Genomic DNA, 21,179 nt, shown 5'->3' with positions numbered 1-21,179 from the left:
GAATGAAGTCAATGAACCATGAATGTCAACTCATTAAAACTTTAACCGTCTCAGACCTCTGAAATTCATATTTGATATTTTTATTTATATATTTATTATATTTATGTGTACTTAATAGCGTGTGAATGCGTTGTCTTTACATATCTCAAGGATTTTATTTGATTTATTATAGGGAACTGACTTGATCGTGGGTCTCTTTAGAGAGAGCGAGGATCAAAAGGAATAATACTACTACATGTGATTCACATGGGGCTGGTAGGGTAGGATTTAATCATTTTTTTCTTCAGCAAGACAACATGGCAATAAGAGTCTACAAAGAAACACAAAAAGATAAAAACAAAGACACCAAAAGAGAGTTAATAACCTATGGTAACATCAAAGTCATGAACATCATCCAACTTTGTTTTAAGCTTGCAACATCAAAGTCATGATACAAATTTTAAATAAATCTTAAAAAATATATTAGTAATTATATTTACATATTTTATATCTATACTATTTTAAAAAGTATGAATGGCCTCAAGAATATTTTTAGAATTTTCTAAGGATAATATTTACCCCCTCTATATTTAATATTAATGACAAAAAAATGAGGGCAAATTGGGCAATTGGTTATTGATATTAAATGAGTTGAGAATAAGTAATTTAAAGATATTCAATGCATTCAATCCCCTCTCATTAAATCCAACATTTAAGTTATTAACTTGCATTCATGATCATTGAATCATATATCTAAGTCATTTTTATTTCTTCTCATCATTAAGTTCTATTAATCAAATCCATTCCTAGTAAATTAATAATTCCAATAACATAAAACCTTATACCTTTAAAACCTACCTAGCAAAAATAGTATTTTCATCTAAGTGGTGGTAAAAATTAAATCATTTTGGGTCAAATGAGTTAATCCATGTTGCCACGATTAAATAATAAAATTATAAAAAATTGGGAACATTTTTAACATGCATATTAAACAATAACAAGTATCAAATAAGAAATATTTTCATTAATGATGAAAATGGAATGTAAAATTTAAAACCAAATGGAAATAAAAAATATTTTTCTATTCTCTCTCATTAAATCTTATATTTAAAATATATTTTTCTCACCATTAAATTCTTGTAATTAAATCCACAATATTAATTTTAATAGTATAAAAATAAATATTTTGAAAACAAAACAATTTTCTTCCCTCATAGTGGTGGGCAAACAATTTGACCATTTGGGGTCAAATGGATTAATAAATAATGCCATAATTAAATAATAAAAATTTAAAATAAATAACTGTGAAGTGTAAAAAGTGTTTTTATTAAAGATGAAAATGGAAAGTCAATTTAAAAATCTACATAGAAATTAAATGATGTCATAGTCAAATAATAAAATTTTTAATAATAGAAAATACAAAGAATCACAAAAATAAAAAAAAGATAAGAGAAACTTTTGGGCACATATCTAATTTTATATATGTATAAAGAATAAAATATTGAGTACATCTCTAATATTGTACATTCATTATATTGAACAAAAATAAGTTTTATACATAAGAAATGATTTTATTAATGATGGAAATGTAATACAAAATTTAATATCAACCTAGAAATCAAACATTTTTTATTTTTAGATTTTGAGTTAGTGGTTTGAGTAAAATGATACTGTAGACAAACAAACATTAAGTGTGATAAGTAAAAAATATTTTATATAATGTAAATGAAATATATAATTTAAAGGGAAAGTTATAGTCAAAGTGAGTTGTACATTTAAAATTAGGTTGTAGGTTGGTCCAAAAACCAACCAAACTCTAAAATCCAACTCTACATTTTAAATTATAAATACCCCCGCCATGTCTTTAGAGGCTTATGTGGCGGTTTCCAACATGAGACTCTTATTCCATGTTGGACACAACAAAAAACCTATATCGAAAATATGTTTTCAATTTCTCTCCCACTCCCTCTATCTTTCGATCTCCCTCCCTTCTTTCTCACTATCATAGTCATCTCTCAATCTCCCGCTCCCTCTGTCTCCCCCACTCTCTCAGCTTCGGTCTGTAGCCAAATCAAAGCCTCTCTCTCTATTGTTCTCCCTCAAATTTTCTCATTCTTCTCCCTCACCCCCCCTCTCAGTCAAAATATCATTCTCCCTCAATCTCTATCGTTCTCCAATTGATATAAGTTTCATAGCCAAGAATTTCTTGTGAATTTTATCAATTTGGTGTAATAATTTTTAAACCATACCAAGTTGGTCTCATGATCTTTTATACAATTTAATTAATATCATATAAGTGTGTAAGAAAATAAGAAAAAAAAAAAAACCAAGAGAGAGAGAGGGAGAGGAAGAGAAACCGAGGGAGAACGATAGAAATTAAGGGAGAAGAAGAAATCAATCGAGAAAGAGAATGAGAGAGATTGAGGGACAACGATAGGTAGAGAGAGTGAATGAGATAAATTGATATAGATAACATAAATATAAAAAACAAAAACCAATTTTATTTATTTTCAAATTACATAGTCGTTGAGCAAATAAAGATGAGTGTGTGTGTGAGTCAAATCACAGCCAATTTGCCTTGTATCAGACTGTTTTAGGCTCGTACTAGATTGTTTTGGGCCCGAATCGGCCGATATAGATCCGAACAGCCTCGATACAGGCTCGTATCGACCGATATATATGAAAAGAAACAAAACAAATGATTTATACATTGTGATATTTTGAACCTTGTCCGTACCTACCCATGAGACAATATTGTACATTGGGCATCCTCAGGATGTAATTTTTTTTTGGTAAAATCCAGATGTTGTATCATCTCCAATAGCCTTAGATGATGAAAAACCCGTAACAAAATAATATCTCATATCGCGAGATGTCAGACTCCATACAATAAACCACTACCCATGCATGAAGCATGATGCATCCAACTTGCGAATTAAACAAGAATAGATGTAGTGGGGGGGGGGGGGGGGGGGGACGGGGTAATTCTTGCGAATACCCCATCGGGGGGCTTTGACATTTTGACCAATCCACCCTGAATTTCACAACGGGGATGTTACAGTTGTGCCTCATGGGTAGGCACGTTGGAACCGTCTGTGGATGGATATTCCCAAGATCTCCATTGGAACCGCTTGTGAATAGATCTGACATGCATGAGAATTGCTCACCACTTTTAGATTTAAACTCCAATTAAGTGAAAGGCCGAGGTTTAAACTCAGCTTCAAGAGGTGTACAAACGCAAATCCAATGTATGCGAGATTAAAGGTAGCCATATGAAAGAAGGTAAGATTATGAAATTCTCTGACAGAAACAAGATCAAATCAAGAGCTAACGACAGTGAAAGAAAATCCAATGTATGCGATACTTTCCAGTCAAATAAAACAAGATGCAGTAATAAAGTGAGAATTCAAAAGTCCAATTCATGAGGAAAATTCCTAGGAGATATTAAAACCATGAATCCATTGACCAAACTTCTACCAAATAAAATTATCGAGTAAACAAAATGTCCTAAGCAGTTGATGGCAAAAATGCTCGTCCAGGTTGACGTTCCGCCAGAGGTCCATGACAACCAAGAAGCTGTAATTCAAAAGAAGTGTTAAATTCCATTAACCATGTTAAACAACGCAAGTAATAACCCCAACCCAAAATTACATGACTAAAGTTGGGGCATTGGGCGATTGTAGTAGAGCTTTCTATGTACTACATCTAATAGCATTCACGAACCACAATTACTGGTGGTGCAATTGCAATCAAGGTTCAAAATATCGATATGCCTGATATGCCGGTAAGGTCGTATCGGGCGATATCAATAGTATTTCATCCCCTTGATTGCAAAGGACGAAATAAAAAAACGAAAAAGAATGATGCAGAAAACAGACCTTGGCATTAACACCATCTGGCATAATCCGGTTCTCTGACTTCCACTTAAGATAATCAGTACGACTAAACTTGGTGAAACCCCTGAAACGACCATGGACATTAACAACATAGAAATTTAATCCTGAAACTTACAGAAATTCATGTATGAGAAAGCATAATACTCTTGTTAAAGTTAAAGCGTCTATCGATAGGACTTGGTCAATCCTCAAGAACAACAGCAAATCAGGTTGCCATCAATAATCATTTTTCACACCTTTTCTACCATAGGCCAGTAATTTCACAAAATCTTGAATCAACAGAAACTTCAATAAACCAATCTATGTAATATGCGAAGTACATGTGATAAGTGGCATAAAACACAGATTGGCAACATGGAAGTAAGGAGGCAGAATTTTCCTTGTAGGATGTAATATCAAATAATCAGACAAAGTTTATCACACAACCAGAGCTTTTCAAACCAGTTTCCAGGTTGAAAACTCTACCATCAGAATAGGAAAAGGGAGAACAGAGGAGGTGAAAGGTAAACCTCAACTTGCATCAAAACCAAAATGCCATAGACTAGCGAGAAAAAAAAAACTGTCATTGACTCTATTCTGAGAAGCTGTTCATGCCCAAGAAGGTAGCATTTAATGATAAGATGAGGAAAATAAAACTAAACCTTGATGATTAACACATCCATGCCCACCAGAAGTGGGTGTGACTGGGCTGTCTGTTGGTCACCAACAAGATAATCTAGGCGGTCTCTTTGGTTACATTAATAAATTAATATGAAAAATTGAAAATTTCTGGTAAATGATCAACATGTAGGTCATTTTTTTTCTTCTCTCTTGTAAGCTTAATAGAAAATCTAACAAACAGAAAATGTAGATCAGATCCAGGCCTGCAAAATCAAAGCAAGAAAGCATCAAAGCAAGCAGACATGAAGATCAATTTAATCTCTGTGCACCTTACCATGCTTCCTTCATTTCACAAATCCAGAGCATCGGCTTATTGTACACAGGTTTAACTCACATTCATATAAACATTCATTTAAAGAGAACATATGCACAAAAGTTCTATTATTTTGTTTCAAAATTTAAGAAAGAAGGTTGGACTAGGGGGGAGGGGGCAGGAAACCCTAGCAAAGAAAATGGGGAGACCAAACAAGAAAAATAAGGATAAAAAACCTAAAGCTTACCCAGCCAAATACACTACAACTCTAGATCAGATTAACAGATAGAATAACCATCTACATTTCTTATTTGTTTATCTTAGGTGGATCAGGGGAACACAATTCACATTTAGCAGTACAAGAAGATAAGCAGAAATCTCATTCTATCCAAATACGAGGAAGAAAAGGGTAAAAAATGATCAGTGCATATAAAACTATCCTAGTATTCTATATTCTTTTCTTTTATCTTGGGATGTCAAGTGTGAGAATGCAGGTTCAAGTCTGAGAGCAGCAACTTCAATAAAAAAATGCCAAAGGTTAGTTCAGTATCCAATCTACCCACTCCAAGACCCCAGATAGTTAGGACCACCATAGGAAAATGACCTTTTTATTTAATTTGTGGCATTGGGGAGTCTGATCAGGCTAACCATTTTCCTTTCCAACTGTAGTCCAGGTTTGAGATAAAGGATGAAGTCCAAATTCAAGAAATTTTATTTGTGACCTCATAAGGAGGATATCCATGTTATTGTATTTGTGTGTATGCATGAATATTTTTTTGGTAGATGTGCACACAAATGATTGGCATTGCTTAGAGGCCCTAATAACATTTTACTTAAGGCATACCACTTCCTGCTGACAATGATCTTTTGGCGACCAGGAAACTTGAACTTGGCACGGCGAAGGGCCTCCTGTGCATGATTGCCATTGCCATCTTTGCAGCGGACAGACAAGAGAACCTGACCAATGCTCACTCTTGCACAAGTACCCTGTGGCTTTCCAAATGCACCCCTCATTCCAGTCTGGAGCCTATCAGCTCCAGCACATGAAAGCATCTTGTTGATACGCAGAACATGGAATGGATGCACTCTGACTCTCAAATGGAAAGCGTCTTTTCCAGCAAATTTGGTCATATATTTGTTGCAAGCAATCCGAGCAGCCTCGAGAGCCTCACTTGAAACATTCTCCTTCTCCCAACTCACCAGGTGGACACAGAATGGGAACTCATCGACTCCCTTCCTCTTCATTCCAACGTCATAGATCCTGATCTTTGGGTCAGGAACACCACGACAATATCGTGATTTTGGGTATGGCTTGTTTTTTATTTGACGATAGCACCTTGCTGGTCCTACATTTGCAAACATAAGATAACTCGTTAAATTGTCAAATTGCCATCACCCATTTATTCCATGCAAACACAAAAAATAATGTAGTATGTTCTGACAAAATCAACATAGATGCTAAATAAATATATAACCAGAAAAGATAAAAACAAAGCAGATAAAATATTGAAGTAACAATGTCTTTCCTAACAAGTTATCAAAGATCGTATGTTACAAGTATACTCTCAGATACAGCATCATGGTTCAAGTCAATAAAACCTCGAAGGAAAGAAATCAAATGACATTATCACGTTCTTATTGAGAACAATGAAGATAAATGGTAGAGTAATCAGCTTGAAAAAGGATAAAAAAAGAAAGAAAGAAAATCAAATGAGGAACACAAGTATAGATAAGCTTCCATCATGATTTGATCATTTGCAAACTTCCTCCATGTAACAAGAACTCTAACGGAATCCAGAGTAAAAATAAATAAATAACAAATATAAGTTAGAGAACAATCCACTATTAAAAAAATCTGACTAGCGCATTACTTCACCCATGGAACATATTATCAAACACTGTTCTATGACAAGTGCATTACTTCACCCAACTACACATTCTCCATGTAACAAAAACTCTAACGGAATCCAGAGTAAAAATAAATAAATAACAAATATAAATTAGAACAATCCACTATTAAAAAATCTGACTAGTAGACTGTGTTGACATTTCAACTTTACTTTGCTAAAATCTTGCTTAACAATCCCAATATACCTTATAGGACATCTGACTATCTGAGGAATACCATGGAACATAAGATCAAAGACTGTTCTATGTCAAGTGCATTTTATTGCTTCACCCAACTACGCATTCTTCCATAAACATTAATGGAATAATATTACCAAAATGGTCAGCCTTATAAGGGACACCACATAAAAACTAATGCATAGCATATTAGCAATAGTAAATCTCCCCTGTAAAGTGAGAACATCAGCATCCGGAAGCCAGCAATGTAGAAGCAACCTACATACCCCATTAGCTAACCTTACCAAAATAAGTTAGCAAATACTCCTACTCCTTTCCGACTACAGAGTAACACCTGATGGTTAGTTTAAAACAAATCTACAAGACATGCTAAGACTATAAATACATCAATCTTAAGCTTTAAGGTCCCCAATAACGGGAGCCTAATGCTTAGTTTATGACACCCATTTGATAAGCCTGCTTTGTCTTAAGAAACAAATTTGTTATGCTCTTTTTGCGTTAAGTCAAGAGATCATATCTACGATATAAACCTACTTCCAAAACAATGGAAATCCGCGTGTCCGCAAAATAATCAACTCAGAAGTAGAACCTCAGGCAGAGAGGAGCCTTTGGCTAAGTTACAGATCAAAAGAGAAAACAAAAAAGACAAAGAAATCGATAACAATAACTAGTTATCAAATTTAAGCATCCAAATCTCATAAACAAATTCACAGAGGACAAACAGAGCACAAGACGCATGTAAGTCTCACAAGGACGAGAACACTATTCTAACTTACTTCTCCCCATTGCGAGCTCTCTCCGTCGGCGCGGTTTTCCAACGGATGGAGATGTACTGCGAGTATGCGATTGCGAATGCCAAACCCTAGTTATCGGGCTATATATATAGCAGAAAGAAATGGCGATTCTTACAAATGCTAATGTTACACATGTAAAAAAGAAATATTACAGAAAACGACCCTATACTCAGGGGAATAAACACCTAGGCCCCCAAACTTTGTTTTACGATAAAAAAACCCCCGGCGCTTTGCCGCTGCTACTTTAAAAGCGTAACAGGTGGAAGTAAAATTGTAAAATTGTAAAATTGACCACTGACATTAATAAAATTAGGGCTGAAACCTCCTTGAAGCTTATAGTAGCCGCTTAAAACCTCAACTAAAGTTTGGCAATTGCAACCACTTTCCCTGATTTTTTTTTTGGCTTCATGGGACTACCCCTCGTGGCAGTGGAATATGATCCCAGGTCTCTAGGTAGAAGAGTCAGAGAACCTACCAACTGAGCATCATCAATTGGTCTTTCCTTGAATTTTTTGATATAGTTGGAAGTAAACCTCTTTTGTTAGAATACCCTAAAGAGGTATGAAAATATTAAAAATATCCATCTGATTATTTTTGACTAAAATGTTTATTTTTCAAATTTTTTCTTCACGTGAATCACTATCTCAAACCCTTCCAATCTTTTCTTTTTTGAAATTTATTTATTTTTTAAATTTTCCCTTCATATCAATCATTCAAAGGTAAAGTTATAACTTTAAATTCTCTTTTTTATTTATAAAGTTTGTATTGTTTTTCAGTAGAAACTAATCTGAATAATAATCACATTGGTATTTTGGAGATTTTCATGCCTTTTGTTTGAAGATTCCAATAGAAGGGATTTGTTTGCAACTATGTCATAAAGTTTTGGAGAGGTGATTACAATTACCAAACTTCAGGGGAGGTCTCAACAATAGTAAAAAATTTAGGGGATGTTTCAATGATTTACCCATAAAATTATTAAATTGTCCATTTGACAATTATGGGCTGATAATCACCTGAATAACAAAATATCCTCTCACTTCTTAATTTGGACTTAGAACTCCCCTCTTAATTTTTTAAATCATTATATCTAACAAAGAAAGCAAATGAGTAATATATTTCAAATTATTTTTGGGATTACATTAATATGTAATTAATTCAAAGAAACAAAGAGACATCATCTTCAACCTTGGAACAGTGAATATGACTTGTTCATATAACCGTTGTATCCAATTGTTGCCAATGGAGCACTGGTAACATCTCACAATGGCATTTTTCTTCTCTCTGAAAACCAATGTTCATCTTGCGATCAAAACGATCAAATAAAAAAATAATGGTGCTTTAATTTTCTGTTAAGCAATCTTTTGTTATAAAAATATTATTACTTCAAGAAGCATCAATTTAGCTCTAACATTCAATAATCCTTGGGCTTCTTGTGCGACTGTCCCTTTTCATCTCTTATGTTGTCGTTGTTGATGATTTTAGTAGTAAATGGTGTTGTCATTGCAACGACCGATGGCTTCCTCTCAAATGGATGAAATGCACCTCCACTTTTTCTTCGTCTAACCATTGATGGCTTTGGGTTTGGTTTTTGTTTCATAACACTTTGAAACGCCATTGTAACGGTGAATTGGACGCCGACAACCAAAATCTATTCAAGATTGCCTTTACTTGGTAAGGGAGGTTTTTTTTTTTCCACATAAGACAACCAAATATACAAAGAGGTAATAGAGGGCAAAATTGGAATTAAAAAATAAAGTGTACATGATGTCACATTCTAATAGACACGGACAGAGAATTAAAGGATGGGAGGTTTTCTCCGCTAAGGGAGGTCTAAGTCCATTTTGAAAAAATGAGGAGATGTTTTAGTATTGAGTTTTTTTGCATAAAAAAATAACAAAGTTTGTTGAATTGGCAAAATTATATACATTTCAAAATAAATTGTAAAAGCAAATAGTGGGAAGAAAAAAGTCTTTATTGGGACCAAATTGCCCCTTATTTAAAAAGCTCCCACTCTCACTCTCTCTCTCTCTAGAGGATTCATCTCACTTATCCTCGTCCCACTCTTCTCTCTAATTCCTACACCTCTCTCCCCCAATCTCCTATCTATCTTCCCATAAGCAAAGCTACTTCATGTCTCTGTTGGTCCATGCCTAAGTTGGTTCCTAGATCATCTCTATATGCTGGAAGGACCATTTTATTTGAAATAACATGTTTCACTGTTGAGGGCGTTCTCTCTTTCTATTTGTGTGTTCGCTGTTTCTAATTTTTTAATGTTGAGAGAATAACATGGCTACGAGTTCTCTCTGTTCTGTTGAAAAGACAATAAACAGTAGCTAAAGAGAAAAAAAAAGGAAGAACAGGAGGAGGAGAGAGAGAGAGAGAGAATGACAGAGGGGATAAGAGAAGGGAGGGACTTTAGAGGGAAGATGAGCTCTGGTCGCTACCACTGTGTTTTCTTCTCAAGGTGGAAGGTGATGAAAGTGGATTCTCATGTGGAAATTGTTGCACGTAATAAGAGATCGCACAAAGATGAGACAATTGTCACTATGTCATTGAGTTAGTAGGAAGGGCAGCGGAATGTGGTATCAAGTAAAGACAATCTGCTTCAAAGACCAACTTGGAAAAACCACATTTATTTGCAAACATGGTATACATTTTGCCATGTGTGCATCTTATTGTGATTATATCACACGTGGTAAGGCCGCATACATTTATACCTTTCTGTATTTTGTGAAAATCATATTTTGTCAAGAGTGTGTGGTTATAGTATTGAGTAATTCAGAATGACTTTTTGCTGTTTGTTGCAGATTTGTTTTTGCTTTTAAGGAATCTACTTCTAAAAGCATTTTTAACCAAACTTCAAATCTCTCTCTCTATTTTTTTTGTTGTCCAAGCACAAAAGTACTTTTTCTCTTTCCACATACTTGCCGAAATTTGTTGATGCGTCTACATAAAATTGCATTAAACCATGATCATCTGTGACAGAAAGAGGTGAAGAGAAGCAATTTGCTACCGATGAAGTTTAATGGTCACTGTGAAGACAAAATTTTCATCCTAAACTTTACGTTGGTTTATGCTATATTTTTACTAAAGAGTCATTCAAGTTTCAGACAAATTCTTTCTACCAAAAAAAAGTTACATACAAATCGTTTTCAATTCATACAAATGCTGTATTTTAATTGATAAATACCATTCAGTATCTAATTGCAATCCAAATTTCATTCTGTCAAAAGTTAACACAAATCCAACATTTAAAGTTCAATTTGAATCCAATCGTTAAAAATCAAATTTGGATCTAGGTATATTTAATTCGATCACTTGAAGCCCTATTGGAGTGAGGTTGACTTAGTTGTAAATTCTACAAATCTAATTACCCTATAAAATAAGTAGCATGCACAAGGCAATTAGTTGCATTTTGATTTCTCATAGGACAGTTTAGCCCAACTAATTCAAGATTATTAGTATAGTATATTGGTTCTCTTCGAAAATCACACTTTAAGTAAATAATACATTAGATGCCATGTTGTTTATTACTATAGTCATTGATTTCCCCCCACATAATTGTAAAATTACAATTCTACCCTCAATGTAGTAGTACATTAAAACGCAATCACCTATTGCAGACTATCATCTATTCAAATTCAGAAAAAAAAAAAAAAAAAACAAAGGCCCTTATCATATAGTAGGGGAGGACTTGTAATCAAATAAAAGTAAATACGACAACCACTTCCATCATCTAGGCGTAATGGAAGGGATAACTCCACTGACAAGGTCACTACCGGAGACATCTGATGACACGTAAGTGTTCTTCATTGACGAGGATGAAAACGGTGGAGTCGCTGCCTTTAGAGGATTGGAAACTGCAGGTTCTGTCGGCGTTTTGTCTGCGTCTGGCATCTTGTGCAACATGTTCTCAAGTTCTCTAACCACATCCGCCATTGAAGGTCGAGATTCGGTCTCATCTTGGCAACACTTAAGGGCCAAAGTTAAAAACTTCTCGATGCACTCAGAAGGATAAGATCCCATGCGTCCATCTACAACCGATAAGATCATACCCGATTGATATGCCATGTTGACCTGAGATTGAACAACGAAAAGCAAACCTTAATGTCGTATTCAAAAACTATACATGATGCAAGCATAAAATGATCAACTTTTTTCATTTTCATTTAACACATGCATAGAGAAAGTCAGTAGTATGGCCATTTCCAGGTTATATAGCTCTGGCCATTTGGGGTCATGGTTGGGGTAGAATGAACATGGATCTGATCTCTGGTATTGTTAGCTGAAGCCTGAAGCGGCTGCTCTCAGACTCGAACCCCTGCTTTAATACCTGTCAGCCAGAGATTTTACCATCCAACCAAATAATGGTCCCCAAAATGGGATACTCTGATGTTTTACAACAAGGTCATAAATGGTGTTTTAAGACTCGGAGCAGCATCAAAACTACATTTGACTTGCCCACCTGGCTATTTAAACGTGCAGAACATTCAATCCACTCAGTCAACTGCTGAACCAAACCTGAAATGTAAATCTACTTTATTTTTTTAAGATCATTTGACATCAATTGGTTGAACAGGACTGGCATACTCTTCAGATCATGTCAGGCCTATACACTCTTCTACAGGTAGCCTGGTAGGATCAACCGGATCAACCCCCAGTCTGAGTTTTGGGCCACTTGTTTGTGTGCCAAAGCCGAACCATTGACACAATAACAATGGAATATTTTCCAAAAAATGGCCTTGATTGAGTATAGGGATGTTATTCACGGGTCCGCATGGATCCAATTCAGTAGTCCCTTAGGGTCGATCTGAGCCAAAGTTGGGTTATTTACATCTCTAACTAGGGCCAACAATTCAATGGCCTCGAATTAGAGAAATCAGAACTATAAGCCATATCAAAACAAGCATTATAAGTCAGTCAAAACCACTTCATTTACTTCTCTCTGTAAAGAGAAACCTAGATAACAACATAAATCCTAAGCATTAAATGTTCTGTCTGCCAATTTTGACTTTGACCATGAAATCTCATGGATGAGTTCACAGTGTGGTGGTTCTTGAAAATATGGGCCAAACATCTGTATGGCTACTGTCGATGCTTGCTCAACTATTTATAACATCCTAATTTAACTCTCGAAGAGGTAGTATAAGGTGATACCTCTCGAACAATGTTTTTGCCATGAGAAATTGGCTGCATCCCCGTCAAGAGCTCTAGGAAAACAACTCCAAGGCTATAAACATCACTTTTATCCGTCAATTTATGGGTCAAGAAATATTCTGGGTCAAGGTAGCCCTGCAAAAATGCACACAAGGTTCATTAAACATCATTTATTCAGTGAAACTAAGTTTAAGTACTTATTTTAGCTTTTCCATGTTTGAAAAGCTTAATATTCAATCTTATCTTTTACTTTCCATATGGCATAGATTTTTCCATTCTCAAAAGAAGATTCAGTCCAGCTCTTGCTCTGCCCTGAATGAATCAATTTGCCCCAGATTTTTTATTTTTAATTTTTTCCCTTGAGAGTAGGATGCAAAGATCAAGACTAGGGAATTGAACCATGGTGGCAGAAAGGTCTCCTTCTGGATGTGGTTTGATTATCAGTGCAATCATAAGCATATAAAAGAATGTCACTAATGCAGAAAGGTGAACTTGAAAAGCGAGGTCAATTCAGTTTATATATAATTTGGTTGTAAATAAAAAGAAATTTATTAGACTGAAAAAAGAGTACAACAGGTAACAACATATCACTCAAAAGCTTAACTAAAATATTTTTGAAGAGGTAATTCAGATGACTTAAATATAATATTACCTGCAATGATGCAAGGGCAGGGCTACTGTCACTGAACTAATATTAAAGAGGAAATAGTATCTCAAAGAATGACTTTCTATAGACCAGAAAGGTTTTGTTACAGTTAACTTATGCCCCCTTTTACAATAGTTGGTTAGAACCACATAAATCAACTTTTTCAGTGGGTCAAAACAGAAATTTTACTCTAAAGTTTATGCTAGTCCTTTGATGATCACTTTTGGCAACCTTTATAAAATGCATAAATTGTTTGCTAGTTCATAGAATTGAAATAAAAGAAGAAAATCAGTTCTTAGGTCTGACTAAACTTCTAAATGCTCAAAATGATGATGGTAAAATGTCAGCGGAACCAAAGCAAGTTAAAGGGTGAATTAGATGACTGTTATAATTGGGTAACCATGCCTACCGGAGTTCCCTTTACAACTGTGGATACATGACCAGGCACAATTCCTTCAATATCTGGAGCTGGGGCAAGTCGTGAAAGACCAAAATCAGCAACCTTGGCAGTAAATTTGGAGTCTAATAATATGTTGCTAGCTTTGATATCTCTATGAAATATTGGTGGATCTGCTTCTGTATGGAGGTAGAGAATGCCCTTGGCTGAACCCAATGCAATTTGCAACCTTGTTGCAAAACTCAGAGGTTCTTTTGTTTTACCTGTGACAGCAGAAAAGCACAACTGAGTTAATTCTTCTGTACACAGTATGGACATAAGTTGAAATGATTTCACATGTTGGCTAAGGAAACCTTAACTTTAGGGGACTAATTCCAGCATTTTAGCACATTTTTAGCCGGTTAATGTAAAAATAGCCCCAAACCTGGCACCCCATCCTTTTCTCTTAGCTTTCTCCCTCTATGGACAAACACACAGTACGCTCCAAATCTTTGAGATTTTCAAATTTGGCACTCCAATATTTGGTTCAACTTGCCCACCACTCTATAATATAAGTCAACATCCAGAGGTGAAGACTGATATAAGGTTTTGAAGTTTGACTGGTCAAATCAGTAAGTACTTTTCTCTACATACTAGTGCAAACAAAGAGGTCCATTGATGATATTGATATTTTTTTGGGCTAAAATATAGAGATGAAAATTCATGTAAGGAACAACTAACCAACGATTCATCATAACCTAGAGTTTAGGATGAAAGAGTAGGGGGAGGGGGGATTCTGATTCCTATTTCACAGCCTATGTCTAGAACCATGTAACTGAAACTTCATCTCTTTCTTATTTAAAGTGCTGAGTTCACTAAATGTAATATGGCTATATCAAATACCTTGTATTCTGTGAAGATGTAATGGTAGTCTTTGTATTACGCTTTGTTATATCTCATGTAAAAACATCTGTAGTTAATTTTGTGGGCTAGTGGGATATTAAGTGGTGGTAGTCTTTTCATTAAGCAGAGTTGTACCTTAGGTAAAACATCTGTAGTTAACTTCGTGGGCTAGTGGGATATTAAACAATGTTTAAACCCAGATGGTCAAACCAGAAAGCTGGATATATTGTGGATTGAACAGTTTAACCAGGGAAGAAAAAGAGCCCTAAAAGACCTATAAAAAGGCCACTACCAATGTCGATTCCAGCTATCTGGGGTCTTGGGAGGGGTAGACTGGATATGGTCCTAACCATTGGCATTTTTTGCACAAAGTGGCTGTTCCCATGCTTTCCAGCCTGAGATTTTACCATTAACCAAGTAATGGCCCCTACGTTCTAAAAGACCTATGGGAAAGAAATTAAAGGAGTTGACTTGAAGCAGTGAGAAAACCTGAAGATTCATAACAAAAAGATATGGCCCTTCATTGAGTGGAATGGTTAAACAGGGTTCTTTACCCAATCCCAAAAAGTTGGAACAAGGCTTTGTGAGTTGAATTATGCCAAAAAGTGAGCATTTAAAGGATAAACCTAAATGAAACAGGAATCTTACATATCACTACATGGGTGGGGGCCTAAAAGGGTTGCACATGTTCTCTTTTCCATCCTCTACTCATGGTGCAAGTTTTGGCACGAAAGCCCCAACAACAAAGCTCCTTTTTCCATCCACTCTTCATTTGTGACACAAGTTCTTGACATGGTGATGCACACCGTTGAGGATTTAGATTCAAAGGAGTATTAAAGGACCATGACTGCACAAGAAAGAGAATTGAGATGGAAGTTGAAAGATTTGGAAGAGGTCTTGGTTAGGGAGGAGATATCTTGGAGGCAAAAATCTAAGCATAAATGGATCAAAGAAGGGGATGGGAATACCAAGTTCTTTCACGGTATGGCTAATGGGAGAAGGAGAGAAAATTTTGTGGCCAAGCTTGAGGTTGAAGGAGTGGAAATCGAGTCCCAAGAGGATATAGCCAATTGCTTTGCAACTCACTTCAAATCCATTTCGAGTAGGCCCTTGGAGAGACGGGTGAGAGTGGAAGATCCGGATTGGCCAAGCTGTTTTCTCTATGGACATGTCAAAGGCTCTTGGACCAGATGATTTTACTATGGCTTTCTATCAAGAGTGTTGGGACACTATCAAAGAAGATTTGTTTGAGGTTTTTAGGGAGTTTGAAAACAACCATGTGATTAGTCGTGGAGTTAATGGCACATTCTTAGCTCTCATCCCAAAGAGATTAGATGCCAAACACCCTAAAAATTTTAGGCCAATTAGTTTGGTGACTAGTGTCTATAAGATTGTAGCAAAAGTGCTTTCTTTGAGGATTAAAAAGGTCCTTCCCTCTCTCATTACTCAAGCCCAAGGAGCCTTTGTACAAGATAAGCAGATTGTAGACCTGATTCTTATAGCAAATGAATGTGTGAAGGAAATGAAGAGCTCAGACAATCAAGGTTTCATTTGTAAGTTGGACATTGAGAAGGCCTATGACTCAATGGGTTGGAATTTTCTATTAGAAGTGTTAAGAAAATGTGGATTTAGGGATAGATGGTGGAGGTGGGTGAGTGGATGCATAACCTCTTGTCAATTTTCAGTTCTAGTTAATGGGGGTCAAGGATTTTTTTCCCAGCATGTAAAGGACTTAGGCAAGGAGATCCTCTTTCACCTTTCTTGTTCACACTTGTGGTAGATGTGTTTAGTAGAATGATTTCTAAAGAAGATAGGAAAGGGCTGATAAGTGGGTGGAGGATAGGCAAGAATAATGTCCTAGTGACTCATCTTCAGTTTGCTAATGATATTATCATTTTTTGTGAAGGGGGAGACTTGGGGAGAGTGAGAAACCTGAAAGATCTTATTAAATCCTTTGAGTCTGCTTCAAACCTGATAGTTAACTTTGACAAATTGTGTTGTTGGAATCAATTTGGAAGGTTGGGAGACAAAGGCTATAGCAGATTGTCTAGAGTGTTCTATGTTTGATTGGCCTTTAACCTACTTGGGTATTCCATTAGGAGCTAACCCAAAAGAATGTTGGTTTTGGTATCCAATTGTGGAAAAGTTCAAAAAGAGGTTGGCTTCTTGGAAGAAAAGTTACATTTTGATAGGGGGTAGAGTGACCTTGATTAGAGCGACTCTTGCCAGTGTTCTAGTTTATTTTCTCTCGGTGTTCAGAATACCTTCAAGGGAATCTAAGAAGCTAGAAAAGGTGATGAGAGACTTCTTGTGGGAGCCAAGGGAAGAGAAGAAGGATCATCTAATTAGGTGGGAGATAGTCAACAAAACTAAGGAAGAAGGGAGATTAGGAATAGGTAACCTAGTTCTTAAGAACAAAGCTTTATTAGGGAAGTGGCTTTGGAGATGGCCGTTGGAGAGAGAGAGGTTGTGGCACAAGGTGGTGAATAGTATTCATGGTTGTTCGTGTGAGAATTTGAGAGAAAAAATGAATTGATTGTATTTCTTGGAAGGAGCATATACATAGCTTTATATAGAATTACAGAGCTAACTTACAGGGCGATAAAATAGGAAACTAACTTTTCCTAGAAAACTAATTTCTATATCAGTGGGATTCTCCAATTAATATCCCATGATTCTAGGAAACTAACTTATGTACATTTCCTAAACTGATGGACCTAAAATTGGAGAATCAATCAGAAAATCAATCTTCTACTTTCCAACACTCCTCCTCAAGCTGGTGAATATGCATCTTTCATTCCCAGCTTGGAGATAAGTCCTTGGAATGCCACACTGCAAAGCCCTTTTGAAAGCACATTTGCCAGTTGACCATTCGTTGAGACGTATGGAGTGCAAATTAATCCGCTATCCAGCTTTTCCTTTATGAAATGCCTATCTATCTCAATGTGCTTTGTCCTGTCATGTTGGACGGGATTGTGAGCAATGTTAATAACTGGCTTGTTGTTGCGGAATAATCTCATTGGACCTTCTCATCTGATCTTTAGGTCTTCCAAAATTATCTTGAGCAATAGTAATTCACATACTCCCTGAGCCATTGCCCTGAATTCTGCTTCTGCACTTGATCTAGCTACCACATTCTTCTTCTTACTCCTCCATGTCACAAGATTTCCTCCAAGGAACGTATAGTAACCTGTAGTGGACCGCTTATCCACGGGAGAGCCTGCATAATCTGCATCGGTGTATGCCTCTAGGGCTAATCCAATATTTCTTTTAAACAAGATTCCTTTGCCAGGATTAGCCTTTAGGTAATGTAGTATCCTATAGACCGCCTACTGGTGAACCTCTTTTGGGTTGTGCATAAACTGGCTAACCACGTTCACGGCATATGCTATGTCTAGCCTTGTGTGGGCAAGATATATATGTTTTCCTGCTAATCTTTGGTACATTTCCCTATTCACTGCTGGATCTTCATTTGCTTCTCCCAATTTGTGATTTGGCTCAATCGGTGTGGAGGATGGTTTGCATGCTAACTTTCTTATCTCTCTTAAAAGATCTGTTACATATTTCTGTTGTGAGATAAAGATGCCTTCTTTGGAATGAGCAACTTCAATCCCTAGAAAATACTTCAATCTTCCAAGTTCTTTTATTTCTAATTCTCTAACTAGGCATCTTCTCAAGGCTTCCTTCTCCTTTTCATCATTTCCTGTCACAATTATGTCATCAACATATACCAGAAGAGCCGTGACTCCCCCTGCATCCAAATGCTTTATAAAGAGTGTATGATCTCCCTGACTTTGTTTGTATCCGATGGCAAGCATAACTTTAGTAAATCTTCCAAACCACGCCCTAGGTGATTGCTTGAGACCATATAGTGCTTTCTTCAACCTGCAAACTTTATTTCCTTTTAGATTTCCTTTGAAGCCCTGAGGAATATCCATGTATATCTCTTCCTCTAAATTACCGTAAAGAAAAGCATTCTGTCGGCAAATTAAGAAAGATAGGATTTGCGGAAAATTAAGAAAAATATGATTTGATTGATTAAGAGATTTGAATAAATTTAGGAAGGATTAGATTTGAATAAATTTAGGAAAGTCGTATCCTAGGATTAAGGGAAAGATTTAGTCTATCCCTGATTGTGAGAGATTCTAGGGGTTTGCCTTTCCCATCTTTTCTTATTTAAGTTGTATGCTCAATATGTTTTAATCATCAATAAAGAGAATTTTCTTCTTTTCTCCCTCTATAATTCGCCACACATTCTTTACATCAAATTGCTCCAAGTACCAATCGAAGTTAGTTGCTAGTGACAACAAAATTCTTACCGTATTCATCTTAGCCACTGGAGCGAATGTTTCCTGATAGTCAACACCATAGGTTTGTGTATATCCCTTTGCCACGAGTCTTGCCTTGTATCTTTCTAGAGAGCCATCTGACTTGTACTTTACTGTGAAAACCCACTTGCAGCCCATGGGTTTCTTTCCTGGTGGTAGGTCAACAATTTCCCACGTTTGATTCTTATCTAGAGCCTGCATCTCCTCTCATAGCATCTTTCCATTTCTCATCAGATAATGCCTCAGATAAAGTATTAGGAATATGAATGGTGTTCAAACTCACTAGGAAACTCCTATGTGATGGTGAGAAATTTTTAAAGGACACAAAATTTGCTAAGGGATATAAGGGATGTTTAGTGCATTCTTTTGTGCCTTTCCTAAGGGCAATAGGAAGATCTTGGCCAGATGCTAATTCAGAAGAAATTTCTAGAACTGTATTTACCTCATTCGTAGGATTAGGAGTTGAATCTTGAACCTACACAAGATTAGGATCCTGGTCTCTTCTTCTTGAATATACTTGCAATCTCAGAGTCACAGAGTCCATCATTCTCTGTCATGGGTCTGGAATGAATGGGTGAAGAAGTTGGTTTGGTTTGAGGTGGTTCGATAGGTGCAGATACGGATTGAACTAGTATAGATGCTGAGTTTGGGTGTTGAGAAACTGTTGGTAGACCAAGCGGGAACAAATCTCTGTCCTTATCTTCAATGAATGACAAGGACTCCCCCTGAAGATAAGGTTGAGTGAAATATGGTGTTTTTTCTTCAAAAGTGACATCAATAGAGACAAAGAATTTTTTGGTAGGTGGATGGTAACACTTATAACTCTTTTGGGTGGATGAATAACCCACAAAAATACACTTGATGGCTCTTGGATCTAACTTCCCTCTATTATGGCTATGGACATGGACAAAAGTAGTGCATCCAAAGATTCTTGGGGTGAGATTATTTGTTGTATGTAGATCGGGATAAAATTGAGAAAGTGTTTCCACTGGTGTTTTAAATCCCAACACCCTCGAAGGTAATCAATTTATAATGTATGTGGTTGTAAGCACAGCTTCCCCCTAATAGGTTTTTGGAACATGCTAGTGGAAAAGTAAGGCTCGGGTTATAGCTAGTAGATGACCATTCTTCCTTTCTGCTACTCCATTTTGTTGTGGAGTATTGACGCAGGAGGATTCGTGGATAATCCCTTCTTTTTAAAAATATGGGGATAAAGTTTGGTTGAAATAATCCCGTGCATTATCCGATCTAAATCTTTTGATTCTGACCCCAAACTGATTTTGAATCATGTTATGGAAATAGGTACACCAAACTGATAATCCCGTGCATTATCCCTTCGATGGTTTACCATTCAGCTTCCAACACTTCTCTTTGGTGTGCCTTGGTTTCTTGCAATAGGTACACCAAAGAGACTCCTTGTTGTCCCATGCAAAGGACAAATCTGTCTTCATTCCTTCCAGTATTTTTGGTTGTTCCATCCTTGTAGCCATGGCTGAACCTTCTAGTACTTGGGGTTCAAGCATAACCCCCCTATGGCTTTCTTCAGCACGAATCAGAGAAAGTCTCATTTAGAGATGGTACCTCTTCTTTGCCGAGAATCTGGACCCTAACTTGATCAAATTCTGCGTTGAGTCCTGCAAGAAAGTCAGAAATGCAATCTTTTTCGATAAAACTCTTTAGGATTGTTGCATCCGCTGCACATTTAATCTCAATGCACCGGTAATGATCGACTTCTTGCCACAGGTTCTGCAGTAAATTTGCGTACTCGGTAACTGTCTTGCTGCCTTGTTTAGTCGCTCCAGTCTTGACTTTAATTTCGTACACTTGTGCTGCATCACGTGCCCTTGAATATGTTTGTCGGACGACATCCCAGATCTCTTTAGCCGTGGATAAAAACATACTCGTGTCGCTGGTTTCAGGGTTCATTGAATTTCATAACCATGACATGATCATGGAGTCAGCTTTGTCCCATGCATCAAATCTTGGATCTCCTTCCTACGGTCCCGTCCCTAAAAGATGGATAAGCTTTCCTTTTCCCTTTAAATATGTTTGAACAAACTGAGACCACTTCAAATAATTTTTCCCATTCAACCTATATGCTG

The 21,179-nt window shown here is 36.4% G+C and overlaps 2 protein-coding genes and 1 non-coding gene across 3 annotated transcripts in view; all 3 read right to left on the bottom strand.

Moving 5' to 3' along the window:
• Positions 1-3,316: 3,316 nt before the first annotated feature.
• LOC148853217 (large ribosomal subunit protein uL16-like) lies at positions 3,317-7,731 on the bottom strand. The gene is made up of 4 exons (XM_088943951.1): positions 7,650-7,731; positions 5,633-6,134; positions 3,858-3,939; positions 3,317-3,555 (listed from the first exon to the last, which is right to left on the bottom strand). Exons 1-4 carry the CDS (start codon positions 7,657-7,659, stop codon positions 3,487-3,489), a joined length of 663 nt encoding a protein of 220 aa, XP_088800077.1. The 5' UTR covers positions 7,660-7,731; the 3' UTR covers positions 3,317-3,486.
• LOC148853218 (small nucleolar RNA snoR100) lies at positions 4,718-4,825 on the bottom strand. The gene has a single exon (XR_016100130.1). It is a non-coding gene; the product is annotated as a small nucleolar RNA snoR100 (small nucleolar RNA).
• Positions 7,732-11,101: 3,370 nt separating the features above from the next.
• The window catches only part of LOC148853216 (putative LRR receptor-like serine/threonine-protein kinase At1g06840), an 83,452-nt gene continuing 73,374 nt past the window's right edge, over positions 11,102-21,179 (bottom strand). The window contains exons 19-21 of the mRNA XM_088946080.1: positions 13,880-14,130; positions 12,825-12,959; positions 11,102-11,744 (exon numbers count right to left, since the gene is read on the bottom strand). Coding sequence (XP_088802206.1) covers positions 11,400-11,744; positions 12,825-12,959; positions 13,880-14,130 — 731 coding nt within the window. The 3' untranslated portion in view covers positions 11,102-11,399. The remainder of the gene's footprint in view (positions 11,745-12,824; positions 12,960-13,879; positions 14,131-21,179) is intronic.

The sequence above is a fragment of the Nelumbo lutea genome, chromosome 5 (genome assembly GCF_056320005.1).
Source record: "Nelumbo lutea isolate HS-2025 chromosome 5, American lotus-T2T, whole genome shotgun sequence".
In the NCBI taxonomy this organism is placed as follows: Eukaryota; Viridiplantae; Streptophyta; class Magnoliopsida; order Proteales; family Nelumbonaceae; genus Nelumbo; species Nelumbo lutea.
This window is presented reverse-complemented; position numbering and strand designations above follow the sequence as displayed.